The sequence below is a fragment of the Pseudophryne corroboree genome, chromosome 1 (assembly GCF_028390025.1).
Source record: "Pseudophryne corroboree isolate aPseCor3 chromosome 1, aPseCor3.hap2, whole genome shotgun sequence".
NCBI classification, from domain to species: domain Eukaryota; kingdom Metazoa; phylum Chordata; class Amphibia; order Anura; family Myobatrachidae; genus Pseudophryne; species Pseudophryne corroboree.
This window is the reverse complement of record NC_086444.1, coordinates 124,312,937-124,331,613: the sequence shown is the minus strand read 5'-3', so window position 1 is coordinate 124,331,613 and position 18,677 is coordinate 124,312,937. Positions and strand designations below refer to the sequence as shown.

The 18,677-nt window shown below is 44.7% G+C and overlaps 1 protein-coding gene across 3 annotated transcripts in view; it reads right to left on the bottom strand.

Moving 5' to 3' along the window:
* The window catches only part of RAB3C (RAB3C, member RAS oncogene family), a 509,886-nt gene that overhangs the window by 337,833 nt on the left and 153,376 nt on the right, over positions 1 to 18,677 (bottom strand). Inside the window, exon 1 of one of the 3 annotated variants that reach the window (XM_063962713.1) lies at positions 9,543 to 9,744. The exons of 1 other annotated variant lie outside the window; for it this stretch is intronic. In XM_063962713.1, coding sequence (XP_063818783.1) covers positions 9,543 to 9,560 — 18 coding nt within the window. In that variant the 5' untranslated portion in view covers positions 9,561 to 9,744. Of the gene's footprint in view, positions 1 to 9,031; positions 9,265 to 9,542; positions 9,745 to 18,677 lie in introns of those variants that run through there. One more of the 3 variants, XM_063962707.1, reaches the window with a different exon arrangement.

Here is an 18,677-nt window from a genome sequence, read left to right as displayed (position 1 = left end):
CTCCCAAACGGGCGGGAGAGTGCGGATGACTCTGCAGCACCGAATGAGAGAACTCCAGGTCCTCCTCAGCCAGGGTATCAAATTTGTAGAATTTTGCAAACGTGTTTGCCCCTGACCAAGTAGCAGCTCGGCAAAGTTGTAAAGCCGAGACCCCTCGGGCAGCCGCCCAAGATGAGCCCACCTTTCTTGTGGAATGGGCATTTACATATTTTGGATGTGGCAGGCCTGCCACAGAATGTGCAAGCTGAATTGTACTACACATCCAACTAGCAATCGTCTGCTTAGAAGCAAGAGCACCCAGTTTGTTGGGTGCATACAGGATAACAGCAAGTCAGTTTTCCTGACTCCAGCCGTCCTGGAAACCTATATTTTCAGGGCCCTGACAACATCTAGCAACTTAGAGTCCTCCAAGTCCCTAGTAGCCGCAGGTACCACAATAAGCTGGTTCAGTTGAAACGCTGACACCACCTTAGGGAGAAACTGGGGACGAGTCCGCAGCTCTGCCCTGTCCGAATGGACAATCAGATATGGGCTTTTGTGAGACAAAGCCGCCAATTCTGACACTCGCCTGGCCGAGGCCAGGGCCAACAGCATGGTCACTTTCCATGTGAGATATTTCAAATCCACAGATTTGAGCGGTTTAAACCAATGTGATTTGAGGAATCCCAGAACTACGTTGAGATCCCACAGTGCCACTGGAGGCACAAAAGGGGGTTGTATATGCAGTACTCCCTTGACAAACTTCTGGACTTCAGGAACTGAAGCCAATTCTTTCTGGAAGAAAATCGACCGAGTTGAAATTCCTCCGTGGGGGCCTTCTTGGCCTCACACCATGCAACATATTTTCGCCAAATGCGGTGATAATGTTGTGCGGTCACCTCCTTCCTGGCTCTGACCAGGGTATGGATGACCTCTTCCGGAATGCCTTTTTCCCTTAGGATCCGGCGTTCAACCGCCATGCCGTCAAACGCAGCCGCGGTAAGTCTTGGAACAGACATGATCCTTGCTGAAGCAAGTCCCTTCTTAGTATCTCTTGAAGTTCCGGGTACCAAGTCCTTCTTGGCCAATCCGGAGCCACGAGTATAGTGCTTACTCCTCTCCGTCTTATAATTCTCAGTACCTTGGGTATGAGAGGCAGAGGAGGGAACACATACACCGACTGGTACACCCACGGTGTTACCAGAGCGTCCCAGCTATTGCCTGAGGGTCTCTTGACCTGGCGCAATACCTGTCCAGTTTTTTGTTCAGACGGGACGCCATCATGTCCACCTTTGGTCTTTCCCAACGGTTCACAATCATGTGGAAGACTTCCAGATGAAGTCCCCACTCTCCCGGGTGGAGGTCGTGCCTGCTGAGGAAGTCTGCTTCCCAGTTGTCCACTCCCGGAATGAACACCGCTGACAGTGTTATCACATGATTTTTCGCCCCGCGAAGAATCCTTGCTGCCATTTCCCTCCTGCTTCTTGTGCCGCCCTGTCTGTTTACGTGGGCGACTGCCGTGATGTTGTCCGACTGGATCAGCACCGGTTGACTTTGAAGCAGAGGTCTTCCTAGGCTCAGAGCATTGTAAATTGCCCTTAGCTCCAGTATATTTATGTGGAGAGAAGTCTCCAGACTTGACCACACTCCTTGGAAATTTCTTCCCTGTGTGACTGCTCCCCAGCCTCTCAGGCTGGCATCCGTGGTCACCAGGACCCAGTCCTGAATGCCGAATCTGCTGCCCTCTAGTAGATGAGCACTCTGCAGCCACCACAGAAGAGACACCCTTGTCCTTGGAGACAGGATTATCCGCTGATGCATCTGAAGATGCGATCCGGACCATTCGTCCAGCAGATCCCACTGAAAAATTCTTGCGTGAAATCTGCCGAATGGAATCGCTTCGTAAGAAGCCACCATTTTTCCCAGGACTCTTGTGCATTGATGCACTGACACTTGGCCTGGTTTTAGGAGGTTTCTGACTAGCTCGGATAACTCCCTGGCTTTCTCCTCCGGGAGAAACACCTTTTTCTGGACTGTGTCCAGAATCATCCCTAGGAACAGCAGACGTGTCGTCGGAATCAGCTGCGATTTTGGAATATTTAGAATCCACCCGTGCTGTCGTAGAACTACTTGAGATAGTGCTACTCCGACCTCCAACTGTTCTCTGGACCTTGCCCTTATCAGGAGATCGTCCAAGTAAGGGATAATTAAGACGCCTTTTCTTTGAAGAAGAATCATCATTTCGGCCATTACCTTGGTAAAGACCCGGGGTGCCGTGGACAATCCAAACGGCAGCGTCTGAAACTGATAGTGACAGTTCTGTACCACGAACCTGAGGTACCCTTGGTGAGAAGGGCAAATTGGGACATGGAGGTAGGCATCCTTGATGTCCAGGGACACCATATAGTCCCCTTCTTCCTGGTTCGCTATCACTGCTCTGAGTGACTCCATCTTGATTTGAACCTTTGTATGTAAGTGTTCAAAGATTTCAGATTTAGAATAGTTCTCACCGAGCCGTCTGGCTTCAGTACCACAAATAGTGTGGAATAATACCCCTTTCCTTGTTGTAGGAGGGGTACTTTGATTATCACCTGCTGGGAATACAGCTTGTGAATTGTTTCCAATACTGCCTCCCTGTCGGAGGGAGACGTTGGTAAAGCAGACTTCAGGAACCTGCGAGGGGGAGACGTCTCGAATTTCCAATCTGTACCCCTGGGATACTACTTGTAGGATCCAGGGGTCCACTTGCGAGTGAGCCCACTGCGTGCTGAAACTCTTGAGACGACCCCCCACCGCACCTGAGTCCGCTTGTACGGCCCCAGCGTCATGCTGAGGACTTGGCAGAAGCGGTGGAGGGCTTCTGTTCCTGGGAAGGGGCTGCCTGCTGCAGTCTTCTTCCCTTTCCTCTACCCCTGGGCAGATATGACTGGCCTTTTGCCCGCTTGCCCTTATGGGGACGAAAGGACTGAGGCTGAAAAGACGGTGTCTTTTTCTGCTGAGATGTGACTTGGGGTAAAAAAGGTGGATTTTCCAGCTGTTGCCGTGGCCACCAGGTCCGATGGACCGACCCCAAATAACTCCTCCCCTTTATACGGCAATACTTCCATGTGCCGTTTGGAATCTGCATCACCTGACCACTGTCGTGTCCATAAACATCTTCTGGCAGACATGGACATCGCACTTACTCTTGATGCCAGAGTGCAAATATCCCTCTGTGCATCTCGCATATATAGAAATACATCCTTTAAATGCTCTATAGTCAATAAAATACTGTCCCTATCAAGGGTATCAATATTTTCAGTCAGGGAATCCGACCAAGCCACCCCAGCGCTGCACATCCAGGCTGAGGCGATCGCTGGTCGCAGTATAACACCAGTATGTGTGTATATACTTTTTTGGATATTATCCAGCCTCCTATCAGCTGGCTCCTTGAGGGCGGCCGTATCTGGAGACGGTAACGCCACTTGTTTTGATAAGCGTGTGAGCGCCTTATCCACCCTAGGGGGTGTTTCCCAACGCGCCCTAACTTCTGGCGGGAAAGGGTATAACGCCAATAATTTTCTATCGGGGGAAACCCACGCATCATCACACACTTCATTTAATTTATCTGATTCAGGAAAAACTACAGGTAGTTTTTTCACACCCCACATAATACCCTTTTTTGTGGTACTTGTAGTATCAGAAATATGTAACACCTCCTTCATTGCCCTTAACATGTAACGTGTGGCCCTAATGGAAAATACGTTTGTTTCTTCACCGTCGACACTGGAGTCAGTGTCCGTGTCTGTGTCTGTGTCGACCGACTGAGGTAATGAGCGTTTTAAAGCCCCTGACGGTGTTTGAGACGCCTGGACAGGTACTAATTGGTTTGCCGGCCGTCTCATGTCGTCAACCGACCTTGCAGCGTGTTGACATTATCACGTAATTCCCTAAATAAGCCATCCATTCCGGTGTCGACTCCCTAGAGAGTGACATCACCATTATAGGCAATTGCTCCGCCTCCTCACCAACATCGGCCTCATACATGTCGACACACACGTACCGACACACAGCACACACACAGGGAATGCTCTGATAGAGGACAGGACCCCACTAGCCCTTTGGGGAGACAGAGGGAGAGTTTGCCAGCACACACCAAAACGCTATAATTATACAGGGACAACCTTATATAAGTGTTTTCCCTTATAGCATCTTAATATATAATAATATCGCCACATAAAATGCCCCCCCTCTCTGTTTTAACCCTGTTTCTGTAGTGCAGTGCAGGGGAGAGCCTGGGAGCCTTCCTAGTAGCGGAGCTGTGTAGGAAAATGGCGCTGTGTGCTGAGGAGAATAGACCCCGCCCCCTTTTCGGCGGGCTTCTTCTCCCGTTTTTCTGACAACCTGGCAGGGGTTAAATACATCCATATAGCCCCAGAGGCTATATGTGGTGTATTTTTAGCCAGAATAGGTACTTTCATTGCTGCCCAGGGCGCCCCCCCCAGCGCCCTGCACCCTCAGTGACCGTTGGTGTGAAGTGTGCTGAGAGCAATGGCGCACAGCTGCAGTGCTGTGCGCTACCTCATGAAGACTGAGAAGTCTTCAGCCGCCGGTTTCTGGACCTCTTCTCTCTTCGGCATCTGCAAGGGGATCGGCGGCGCGGCTCCGGTGACCCATCCAGGCTGTACCTGTGATCGTCCCTCTGGAGCTAGTGTCCAGTAGCCTAAGAAGCCAATCCATCCTGCACGCAGGTGAGTTCACTTCTTCTCCCCTAAGTCCCTCGTTGCAGTGAGCCTGTTGCCAGCAGGACTCACTGAAAATAAAAAACCTAACAAAACTTTTACTCTAAGCAGCTCTTTAGGAGAGCCACCTAGATTGCACCCTTCTCGGCCGGGCACAAAAACCTAACTTAGGCTTGGAGGAGGGTCATAGGGGGAGGAGCCAGTGCACACCACCTGATCCTAAAGCTTTTACTTTTGTGCCCTGTCTCCTGCGGAGCCGCTATTCCCCATGGTCCTTACGGAGTCCCCAGCATCCACTTAGGACGTCAGAGAAATAAAGTTAGGTATCATCAGTATATAGGTTTTATTGGAGGCCTCATAAGCTGATCAAGTCTCCAAGGGAAAAGATATAAGAAGAGAAGAAAGTGGGACCAAGGGCAGATCCTCGGAGAATGCCCACCGAGAAGGGATGGTGTAGGTAGACGTAGAGACAGAGAAGTGACTGGGCAGTAACAACTGAGCTACTGTATGAGAGTGCTGTGCCACAGAAGGAATTGCAGGAGGACGGGGTGGTTGACAGTGTTAAAGCAGCTGTAAGGTAAAGGAGGTGAGAATAGAATAGTGACCCTTGGATTTAGCAGTGAAGAGGTATTTGGTGACCTTGTTGGGGGGCAGGATCTCTGGAGTAGGTCAAGGAGGGAATGGGAACAAAGGTGAGGTTGTTAAAGACGAACTGTACAAGAAGTGTGAAAGCACAGGATTAAGGTAGATGAAGAGTTCATTTTCAAGAGCACATCAGGGTCAAGCAAGGGTTTTTGAGAACCTCTTCAAACTGTCCATCTCCACTGTCACTTTCCCTTCAGGCTTCAAACATGTGCTAAACTCTCCCATTCTCAAAAAAAAACAAAACATTTCTTGATACTTTCTCCAGCTACCATCCCTTTCTTTGCTCCCTTTTGCATCAAAACTCTTGAAACAGCTGGTCTACCATTGCCTGACCAACTTACTCTCCACTCACTCTCTTCTCAACCCTCTGCACTCATATTTCTATCCCCTATACACACCACAAAATCTTAAGGTGGTCACTGATTTACTTATAGCTAAAGAGATCACTTTTCCATTGTCATACTCATTGATCTCTCTGCCATCTTTGACACAGCTGACACCGTCTTCTCCTTGACACCCTTCACTACCTTGGCCTCTGCAGCACTACTGTCTCCAAGTTCTTCTCCTACTTCTCCAGTCTCTTCTTCAGTGTATTTACCTCTTATTCGTGAAGCATTGATAGAAAATTAATTTACTTACAAAGTGCATGGGGACTGTAACATAAATATTACAAAAGGTGGGAAATAATTCTTAAGATAATGTTCATCATTGATTAAACAATAGTGAAACCAATCAGCTTCACTATTAGTTATGACTTAATAATAAGTGGTCATTTTTTAAGCAGTGGGTGTTTTCCAATGTATTCAAAATGGTGGTACAGAAATATATCACATGGGTGCCTACAAATTGGAAGCAGGTCCACTGGTGATTGGAAAGTGGAAGCAGGTCCAAAGGCCTGGAAAGTGGAAGCAAGTCCATAGGTGATTGGAAAGGAAGGGCCTGGAAAGTGGAAGCAGGTCCATAGGTGATTGGAAAGTGGAAGCAGGTCCATAGGTGATTGGAAAGTGGAAGCAGGTCCATAGAGCCTGGAAAGTGGAAGCAGGTCCATAGATGATTAGAAATTGAAAGCAGGTCCATAGGGCCAGGAAAGTGGAAGCAGCCAAAAGTGGAAATTTGACATCATACTGTAGTGCAGTGTTTCCCAACCTCGGTCCTCAAGGCACACTAACAGTCCTGGTTTTAGTGATATCCAGGCTTGAACACAGGTGACTTAATTAGTACCTCAGTTATTTTGATTTAACCATCTGTGCTGAAGCCTGGATATCACTAAAACCTGCACTGTTGGTGTACCTTGAGGACCGCAGTTGGGAATGCCTGCTGTAGTGTGACACAAAACGGGAGCTATACCAAACCTTCTAAAACAGAAATGTTGAGAAACGGTCCATAGTAACCAATCAACGTCTAGCATTTATCTAGTAAATTCTATAAAATGATAGGTACAATCTGTTTGGTTGCTATGGGCAACTTCTCCACTTAACCTCTTTAGGAGGTTTTATAAATCTCTCCCTTAATTTGATACTTCATAAACATACTGTAAGTCAACATCTGGGAAGAACATTTCTTAGAAACAAATTTTGTCCGGCTAAATAGTGCTGTTAATCCAAAGATAGGAAATACAATATTATGTATACTATGAAGATGCACCGAAGAAAACATCAGATCCTAGGTTTTTTGTCATGTACAAAAGTATTTTTTTCTATCAGAAGGTGACCCCCAAATGTCCTATTGCACCTTTCCTTATTCTGTGTGTATTCATCCAGCATGTAAGATGAACACAAAGAAGAAGGTTAACGCTAAGTCTGAAATCAAATATGCTCTGCAGCCCACAGCTGTATCTACCCAGTGATAACACAACACATCTCAGTTTAATAACACAGCCTCCCATAGGGCTGAATGACTTTGGCAGTGGAGAATACAAGAACAGCAAATAGACAGTAGCTGCATAAGACATTACTGTGAGAAAGTGAGTTACCATTAAAGGGAACGACTGATGGGATTTCTTTTAAATTATTCTATTGCACAACAGAATTCCACAAATCTGCTGACATGACATTGATGGTTAAGATACCCAGGTTTAGACATGGTACACAGAATAAATGGAGACACCGATACTAATAAAATGGTGGATTAGTGAGTTGAGTATCAGATTAAATCAATGTTATAAAGTCAGTATGTAAGATATTTTCCATGTACAATGCATATAGTGTAGGGTCCTATTAGTGAAATGTGACCTGTGGCCGACGCTTTAATTAATTAGTAAGTTACATCAGCTGGCACATGGAGGCATACTTACTAAATTATATGATGCAGAAATTATATGGGGAGGGTACTTGTGAGACACTGGGAAGCCACTTGTAATGTCAATTAAAATTTTTTTTATAATTGAGGAAAATAAAATAAAATATATATATATATATATATATATATATATATACTCACCACACACACACAATATGCACACACAAACATACACACACATATATATATATATATATATTGGAATCATTAACATGATGTTAAATGTTTTGCTTTACATACTGCATTACACTAATATACTCCTTATGCTGTGATATATATGGGCAATAGATGCTGGGTTTTTTTTTTGTCTGTTCCAGGGAAAAATTGGCAATGTACATTATTTCTTCATTGATCAGATGTACAGTATTATTTTCTGGAAAGCCTGCCATGTAAAGGAAAGGCAGATGATGACCTAACTCTGCTAATTATAATGTTACACACTCTATACGGTATCTTATCTGATTGTGTACTTAAATATTCTTTATTACCCCAAGGTGGGCAAAAGACAAGGGAGACTGTTGTTATTATTATTACATCTGTATAAATGATCCAATGACAGATGTGACAGATAAGCACTTAGGAACTGTTCGTCTCCAGCAGAAAACCAGTGTCATCTATCTACGCCAATTCTTCCCATCCACAATTATCATGTACAGTTCAATGTTTAGAAATAGGGAGTTATCAGAATCAGAATCAGGTAGAGCATTCATATACATTCATGTTCTACCTGCTATTTCTATACAAAGATTTCTGTCTTGGTTTTCCCTTACATCCAGTAGGATACAGACGCTTACACAGGCTTCAAATACACAAAACATGACTATGTAGTATATCTACTATAACATAAATACTGATACAATTTTTTGGTGTTTACATAGACTTTTAAACAATGTCTGTTTAATAAAACAGAAAAAAAGAAAAAATCACACCTTAAGTACAGTATATACAGTACATGTAATATTGTGGTGCAGCAGAAGTCATCCAAGCGTTACAGACAGTATATACATTTTAGTAGCAATAAGCAACTGGATCTTTCATTTGCGGTAACAGAGCTGTCTTTGGAGATTATTGAGACTTGCTCTATCTATATAAAATATATCCTGGGCACCAATGGTTAAATGCAATATCTTCAATTTCCATTTTAATTACATTTTGCTACCCTCAACCAACATTCACATTAAATTATATTGTACAATAGACTGTTGCATCATTGGATAGAATTATCTATCTATCTATCTATCTATCTATCTATCTATCTATCTATCTATCTATCTATCTATCTATCTATCCTTGTAGTAGGCAGCAATAGTTGATTAAACCCCCCCTCATGTACTAGTAACCCCCTGTATGTAATAAATGAGGCAGCTTGTTTGCATTGTTTCACTGACCTGCACAGGGGCTTCGTGTCTCATCCTGTCCCAGGCTTGGCTGGCTCTTTGTCTCCCTATAGGGCTGGACAGCACCGAGGAAATGTGCTGCTGCTCTGCTCCACCAGCTCTGCCTTACACCAGGCTCAGTGCTCTGCTTCCTGACCGGCTCCTAGATCAGCACCGGAGCTGTCCCCTGCTCTTCAGCACTGGCTGTCCGCCTCCCCTGGTACTTGTAGTCCTTGCACCGTCTAGCTGCACAGAACCGAGGCTGCTGGAAAACTACATCTCCCACAATGCAGCAGTTGCATTTATACCATCTGGCAGCCTTTTCTACTATAGTGTTACCTTAGTACACAGGGAAAGTGAAAGGCACCCTTGAGGTGCTATTGATTATATTGCAATAGCAGGCAACTTCTTGTTGGTCATGATCCAGCAATAGCAGAGACTTCTTTTATTTTTATTATGTAGATGCAATCAGTTCTCCATGCCTGTTGAAATGCATGAATATTGTTAAACAAAGATGACCTACCTTTCCGTATAACTCCATGCAATGGTGCTGGGCTCCACTGTAGAACTGGCTGCTGTCTGCACTGCCTGGGTTGGATGGATCTTGCCTGCTGTGTTGTGTCCTCTGTCTATAAATGGAAAGGTGGCGTCTGCTTAGTAGCAATGCATCCAGCAGCTGGAGGGGAGAGCAGGGCACAATGTGCAGCAAGCAGATCAGGGCAGGGAGGACAAAGGCAGCAGCAGGGCTCTAATCAGCCACAGGAAGTGTCTACTCACAGTGCAAACATACTACTAGTTCACTGCCTCAGTGCCTCCTCAACAGCTGCACTCACTTTCCTGTATGATCCTTTGTGCTGGGAATGGAAGCATATACTGGCTGTGAGCTGCAGTAACTAGTGAGATTTTCATTACTTTACTTTATGAGAACACATACTGTAGTCCTTGTCTTTCAAGAGATGTTCCTGCGTGTTCAATGTGTGTTCCATAGGTATCCCTCAGTTACTGGTGGTGTGTGACTTCCTATGGATAAACCGACATTCATCACTTAACCAGTCGCTGTGTTGGAGATGAATAGTTCATTTGCAGGTGGAGCAGACCCTGAGAAGGTGGTGGATGGGGTGAGTTGGGGTATAAGGAAAATGTAGCGGTAGGTAAGACCAGGGCATGCTGGCAGGGTGCTTTCTCCACAGCTGCACCTAAACTCTGGAATGCCCTCCCTTACTCCAATAGGCTTTCACCAAGATCTCAAGCATGCCAGTAAAACTCATTTATTCTAGTTTACCACTAGGGTTTTTTTGAGAGAGGAGAGGGTCTGTGTGCAGGCACTGTGCAGGCACCCTTATATCTGGCAGTGAGTAGACTCTGACTGTATGCTAGAGTCTACTGCGCCTGCACAGGTCTCTAGGAACATGGCGTCTGCAGCTGGTTCCCAGGGACATTTATATTGTGCATGTGCAAATCACCAGGAAATTGGCTGTGGGTATATTTATTTGGATTTTGGCCCCCTGGACACAGGGGCCTGAGTGCACCACAGACCTTGCACCCATTATGGTTACGCCTGTCTGCCACCCCTCCACCTAACTCAGCAGTCACTGCTCTCCTCTCCCCATTGTTTCCACCCATATCCCCACCTGTGTCAACCCATATCCCCTATAGAGTGTTAACTTTTTTGAGCAGAGCCCTCTCCATTTTGTCTTCTCTAAATAATTATGCTAAATGCTCGCTTTACATGCATCTATGGGAATATACTGTATATATGTACTAATTTCTCGTGTTTCAGCTGTAGCCCATGTACAGTGCTACAGAACCCTTGTGGTGCCTTATAAATAAAGATAATGATAATAATTACTTATGTATGTATATGCTCTTTAATAAGTTACTGTATACAGGGCTGGATTAAAAGCAGGTGACAGGGGCAGTTGTCCCAGGGCTCCCACACATTAGGGACCCCCAGTACAGTATTTAGCTGTGTCTCTGTTACCCCCTATTCGGCTGCCGAGGAGCACTGGGCACGTGCCGCACAGCCAGAAGTCAAATCCTGCAAGACAGTCACTGCCAAATTTCCATCCGCGACCCACTGGGATACCGATGTAAGGAAGCTGCTCACAGCTCAGATGACCTCAGCGGCAGTGGTGGGGGCTTCGCTCGGTTCCCCAGACCCCATATACCCCCTGTGGTGCAAACTCTAGTCACAGACCCTGCTCCCGCCCAGCTGCAGCAGCAACAGCAGCAGCTCCTTCTCAAATGGGCCTTTGCAGGGAGCTCTGGAATCACTCCTCATGTCTTCTAGTCCAGCCTCAAGCAGCAGCTTCACAAGCAGAGCCGGCCTTAACCAATATGATGCCCTAGGCAAGATTTTGGCTGGTGCCCCCTAGCACCACCGCTGATTCCACCTCTGACCTTGCACCTCTTTCCCAGCACCATCGCCCCTCACCCATAGCAGTCCTTATTTTGGTGTTTGTACCCCCTATATTTTAAATAGGAACAGTTTGCACATATGGTGCACAGCCCAAAAAGGGGGGTGTTTTTGCTGGCAAGGGTCATGGCCACACAATAGTAACCCCAATTCTAATTACACCACACAGTACTGCAACTTTATTCAAATTTTATCATGTGATAGTGTCAATAATTCATAATACATCCCACAGTAGTATCACTTTACCTTATAAACATTACTCCTCACAGTAGAGCCCCTTATTCACATTACATCACACTGAATTGCTCCTTATTCACATTACACCACACCATATTGCTGTTTATTCACATTAGACCACACAGTATTGCCATTTTCTGTACGTTACGCCACACAGTAGAGCACCTTATACACATAATGACACACATTAGTAATGCATTTATGTACTTAATTCCACACAGTAATGCCCTTTACACATGAGACACATTATTAATGTCCTTATAAACATAATGTGCTTTACACATTATGATAACCTTTATTAATGGCCTTTTACACATAATATCCCTTACACATATGACGCACATTATTAATGCCCTTATACACATAATGACACATAGTGCCCCCTACACATTTGCTGGACATTATTAGTGCCCCTATACACATAATGACACACATACAGTAGTACCCTGTTACACATATGCTGCACATTATTAATGCCCTTAAACACATAATGACACACATAGTGCCCCTTTACACATATGTTGCACATTATTAATGCATTTGTTACATGACACACATAATGCTCCTTACACATATTCCGAACACTACTGCACAACCAACCCACTCACATGCACACAGCACTCACACTGCCACTAACACTGTGACCTCTGCCTCTGCTTGGATACAGATGTGTCCTCTTACATCTTGCCTCAATGCTATTGTCAAGCACCTTTTTTTATGAAAATGCATCTTATTTGCATTGCTGTGTGGCTAGGATGCACAAGCAGCTTCTGCTGATTAAAATGATATGCAGCATGCCTATATACTGTGTGAGACTGTGGCTGTATCTGCATATGAAATGCTACACACAGAATATAGGCATGCCGCATATCATTTTAATCAGCAGAAGCTGCTGATGCCCCTAGGCATATCAAATGCCCTAGGCAATTGCCTAGTTTGCCTATGCCTATGGCCGGCTCTGTTCACAAGGTACACACTAGGTGGCATATTCATTATGACAAAATTGTGAATTGAGAATTTTTAGTTTTCAATTCTCAATCTTCTCAGTCACAATTTTTTACTATTCATCACTCCTGCCTATTAAATATATCACTTGAAAAACGTCTCCTTTTGCGGAGTCAGTTTTTTGGAAAGTGATATTTTTCTCTTCATGGCGGCGGCTGCTGTTCACTGTGTAGTGGCGGACCCCCGCACCCCCCAAGCATGTTATTGCCGGTCAGAGCTGCCGCGGCCACCACCACCACCACCCACAGTCAGTGCAGCCACAGCCACCCCACCACCCAGAGGCAGTGCAGCCAAACACACCCTCCCGCCGCGCAGCCTACTGCCCGGGCTGCCCAGCCACAATCAGTGCAGCGGCGATCCCCGCTCCCCCTCCCTTTAGCTGGTTTGCTAGCTGCCGGTCAGCCTGGCTGCACAATAGATCCTGCAGCTCTGCCTCTACCCCTCCATCACTGCAGCGGCGGCGCCCCCCTACCTCTCCTGAGCGGCTCTCAGGATGGTGAATAGTTTCACTGTCAAACTTCGACAGTAAAGCCCTGGGGAATGTAGAAATTGTGACAATTTAAGGATGATGAATATGCCCCTTATTGAGAGGAGGCTGACAGAGCATTGTACACGTACAGTGAATACTAGGGCAATCTGGAAACAGTTTATTGGAAGTACTGCATAGACAGACATGTCTTCTCTTTGCAAACACTTTTGGGAATAACACTGCACCCCATCTGTAATTCCCAAAGGTGTTTACAATGACAACCAGTACATTTTATATATATTTTCTCTAGCCGTTGTGATTAATTGCACTCATTAGAGCTTTCATTCAATGTTTTTTTTACAGCAGGGGGGGTTGTCATATTTATTGATGGGGGGCCCCCACAACTCAGTTGCCCTGGACCCCCACAAGCCTTAATTCGGCCCTGACTGTATAATGTGATTAATATTAAAACTTGTCATAGTTTGGATACTTTAACAGAATCCCATTGTCTGTCATGATTGCTTTTCAGTCTTCCTGTCCTCCTTTTAGAACATACAAACAATATGACTGTGTGATCAGAGAGGTGTGGTATGATTGGTCAACAGTCATCAGGTCAACATGAAAATGTCGACAGGGCCGAACTGTGAACATGCAGCATATAGACATTCTCAGCATATCAACAGACCAAGTTGGCATTGATCTTGTCTACCCAGATAATATGTCGACATGATGGACTGTCGACAAACTGTCTAGTGGTCTCTTACCTTCTACCGGCAGCAGTGGCTGCTCCAGCACCTTCTTTCGGGTTCCGGAAGGCGGGTGACAATGACTTCTATGCAGACCCCCGATGTTGTACAATTCTGGTGATTATTTCTCCCCCTTTCCCTAAACCTAAACTTTCCCTCTTTTGTCTAACCCAAACTCTCCCCACCCCTTTCTGGCAGCCTAACCCTCTCACTCGCAGCCTTACCCTAAACCAGTGGTCCCCAAACTTTCTTGAACCACGGCACCATAGAAGATCAGCATTTTTTTCATGGCACCCCTAAGTTTACTATTGATAGATTTTGAAAAAAAAAGAAAAAGAATAAATTAAATTGTGCCCACCTGTCGTCCTTGGGTCAGTTATGTGGTGGTGTACAGTTGTGCTTCTGTTTGTCAATGTTTTATGATTGACAGCCACTAGCACTGGCTTTGCCCATCACTTCTCCATAAATAATTGGATTTGGTACTTCAGCACCAACTGGAGGCACCCCTGCAAGAGCCTCGCGGCACCTCAGGGTGCCACCGCACACAGTTTGAGAACCACTGCCCTTAGCATTGGATCTTAAAAAAAGGTCAGCATTTCACATTGTGACATTGTGACTCTGGGCCTGAGGGAGAGGAGGGCCTGGCTCTTTGGATGTAGCCTCATGAGTAGTTGGGTAGGACTGTATTCGTTATCCCGGTAGGCTCCAGATCTAGGAGGGATAATCAGTGAATGTGGTCTGCGTAACAGAACATTTGTGGTGTCTCTGTAGGCTGACACTGTATATTCTGCATACAACTGAAACCTGTTCCATGAGCCTAGTGCCAGGAGGTTCTGATCACCCGCATTAGACACTGTAAGTAATGTCTATTGCATTATCTACACATTGATGCTGAGTTGTTCAGAAAATATGCATAAATTACTCAAAATAAATAAATAAATGAGTGCACACATAAATAGCATATTTTGCCACATACATGTATGCAGAGCCGTAAACATTTTGTGTGCAGCTCCGCATCAGCAGCATATGCATAAAGTCATCAACGTCAGCACCTTTCTCCTAGCAGGTGGAAAAGATTTGTCTCCTAACAGACGTTCATGTATGTTTCTGCAGGGCTGCATGAGACACATGTGCATGAACACACCCTTACTGTACTACTACACTCGCCTTATGTCAGACTGCCCCTTCCCTTCCTCCTACTGCCTTTTCAGTGGTAAGAAGCAGCAAGTGCCAGATACCAGCAGGTCTGCAATTTTCATGTTTGAGTATTCACTTTTTGCATGCAATTATAAACATATTATGATAGGGCCACTTAGTGATAAACGTGGCCCTGCTACTGGGAAGATAAGGAGGTGGGCAAATCTGAGTGGTGTGTCCACACTTCATAACCACCCCCCCCCCCAAAAAAAAAAAAAAAACCCTCAAAAATACTATCCCTACTGAGCTCCTCCAATAGGCCTGGGTAATAAGTACTCCCCGTCCCCCTCCTTACCCTCGGCACCCCTATATTATGGGATAGCATTGAGCATTGAGTAATAATAGTATTAATATAAAACTAAAAACTAAAACATATTTTATAATTGAATGAGGCTAAGTCTATTCGACATGGCTTTCTCGCAGTTGTCCCTTATTGACTATGTCTTTGTTGGATATAGGTCGTTAGGTCGACCACACTTAGGTCGACAGTCATTAGGTTGACCACTATTGGTCGACATGCATTAGGTCGACAGAGTCACTAGGTCGATGTGGTCATTAGGTCGCCATGTACTAGGTCGACATGAGTTTTTAAACTTTTTTTGGTGTAATTTTCTTCGTAAAGTGACGGGGAACCCCAAAAAGTGCACCGTGTCCCCTCGCTTTGCTCGCCATGCTTCGGGCAAGGTGCCTCGCTCTGCTACACTCGGCACAGGTTACTATTCCCAATCGTAGTCCAGGTGGATCGGAAAGTATGAAAAAGTTAAAAACATGATTTAAAAAAAAAAAAACTTATGTTGACCATTTTTTCCATGTCGACCTAATGACCATGTCGACCTATGTTAACTAAGCCAATCACTGCACAGCAACTCCCACCCAGAGAGTAAAACAGTGGATGTCAGCAACAGAGATACAGTACATTAGATTTATTAACCATCAATGCTGTACTTACATCAAGGCTTCAGTCGTCACTGCAAGTATTAATCAAGGAAGAGACATTGTGAGGGCTGATTACCCATCTAAATAAATGACTTTAGCTCCATTATAAATCTTCTGCATGACTTAGTGTATGAAGTCTTAACTATAAGCTTATTTATTTTAATGACTTTGTAGGAAAGATCAGAGTAAATGTATCCTTCATTGTAACAAAAGTCTGATATGATTTGCCAGTGATGTATGATGTAACCTGTTAATGGGCAATGGATACAGTTTTTCCTTTAGAAAATGCAGATATTCCACACAAATCCTGAGGTGACTTCATGCTCAGGCCCACCTTGGGTACATAGATTAATGGAACAAAGAGTCTGATTCAGAGGTGGCACTAATACCGCTGCAACTGTGCCTTTATATGAGGTGCAAATGCAAATTTATACTAATGCGGCAACCGATGGAATTCGTACAGGGACGCCCACCGGCTGGGTCTGTAATGTGCTGCTTTGTGTAACAAGTTGCACCATTGGTCACACATCCTTGCTGTACTATACAGAAGGGTCCTTAGATATTCTCATTTCCCAAAGGACTTGATCTGTGCCCATTGGGGCTCCCCTGTACTGTATATGTATTGCAGAATGTAGTAGGAACTTCTGGGCACAGTTGTTTTCAAACTCTGCATTAGGCCTTATGGGGTAAGCTTGATAAATTGCAGGTTTACAAAATTGGAGGCCCATAGCAACCAATCAGCTTACAGCTATCATTTATTTGGTACATTCTTGATAATGATAGGCAGTATTTGATTGGTTGCTATGGGCGACACCTCCACTTTTGTAAACCTGCTTTTTAGTAAATTTACTACTATGGAGGGAAATGTAACAGCTTGCGAGATGCAGGCATTGACGTGACTCTGGTGAGTCTGCCTTATTATTTAAAGTAGCAACAATTTCAAAGGCAAAACCAGGCTAATTTGTCTTTAAAACTGATTTAAAAAAACAAAAAAGAAAAAGTGAAGACTTGCTGGAGTCCCGCCAATACCTGCAAGTCACATGCTCTTACATTTCCTACTGTGGGAGGAATTCAACTGCAGCCGGTTATCTCACTCAGCTGCATTTTACGGCAGCGGGATCTCACACAAAAGTGTTTACTACCCCATGAGAAAATCGGGGTGCAGTTTGGTTGGGTGAAGGATGAGAGAAGGGCTGCTATTGCTGGCTTTATATGTGGCAGAAACAGCAATTCACACCCTTCGCCCACAATTGAATCCCCCCCCCCATTATGTCTCATTTCTAGTACAAACAATCCACAACCTAGATTTGTATTTGGGAGGGTATATTATAGATCAACTCTAAATTTCACTGCAAAAACAAAGCTGCCTATCAGGGTCATTCCGAGTTGTTCGCTCGTTGACGATTTTCGCAACGGAGCGATTAAGGCGAAAATGCGCGTGCGCATGGTACGCAGTGCACATGCGCTAAGTATTTTAGCACAAAACTTAGTATATTTACTCACGTCCGAACGAAGAATTTCCATCGTTAAAGTGATCGGAGTGTGATTGACAGGAAGTGGGTGTTTCTGGGCGGAAACTGACTGTTTTCTGGGAGTGGGCGGAAAAACGCAGGCGTGCCACGATAAAACACGGGAGTGTCTGGAGAAACGGAGGAGTGGCTGGCCGAATGCAGGGCGTGTTTGTGACGTCAAACCAGAACGAAACGGGCTACTCAGAAACTGCTAAGAATTTTCTATTCGCAATTCTGCTAATCTTTCATTCGCAATTCTGCTAAGCTAAGATACACTCCCAGAGGGCGGCGGCCTAGCGTGTGCAGTGCCTCTAAAATCTGCTAGCGAGCGAACAACTCGGAATGACCCCCAATGTGTTGTAGGCTACATATAAAAGCAGCCACTATTTACCCTGCATGCTATAAATAAATAAATAAATACATACCGGATTTGCACATCTTGCACTGTAGCACTGTTTGTCTTGATCCCAAGTCTGAATATTGTAGGTCTTTATAACGGCAATAAGATCATAATAAGGCATTGAGGAACCAACAATGCTTACATGAAATGGAGAATTAATTGGATTTCACTGATAAGTACCCTGAAATTGGTCTAGTACATCATAGAAAATACTTATTATTTTGGAATGACTCCACTTCATAAGCACTGCATCAGTACTTCAGGAATCTGAGAGGACAGCATTTGGTTTCAGGAGAGATAATTAAATATACAAAAAAAATATAAAAATGTTTTAATGCAACAGGCATAATCTTTTGTTACACAGAAACTCTTCAACACAGCCGTATTCATGTGAAGAGGGTGTGTGGTAAGTGATGCACAGTGTGACAAGTGACATATGCGGAGTGAGGTGCGATAAGTGAGTGGGATTCTTTACTTCATTATATATATATATTCACTGATCAAATTTGCTGTTTTCAGAAGCAGCAAACTAGCCAACAGAGGGTGCTGCTACTATACAATATAGGATATACTGTACATTGAAACATGTCTTTGCTTATAGATGATCATGGTACTGCTGCAAATAAAGTGTGACTGATCAGAGATTAGGGGCCGGATGTAAAGACGGGCTGAGTTAGGCAGCCTTGCGGGATGCCGGCGGAACTTGGATGTTTTTTTAAAAAAAGGGTAAAAACCATTCCT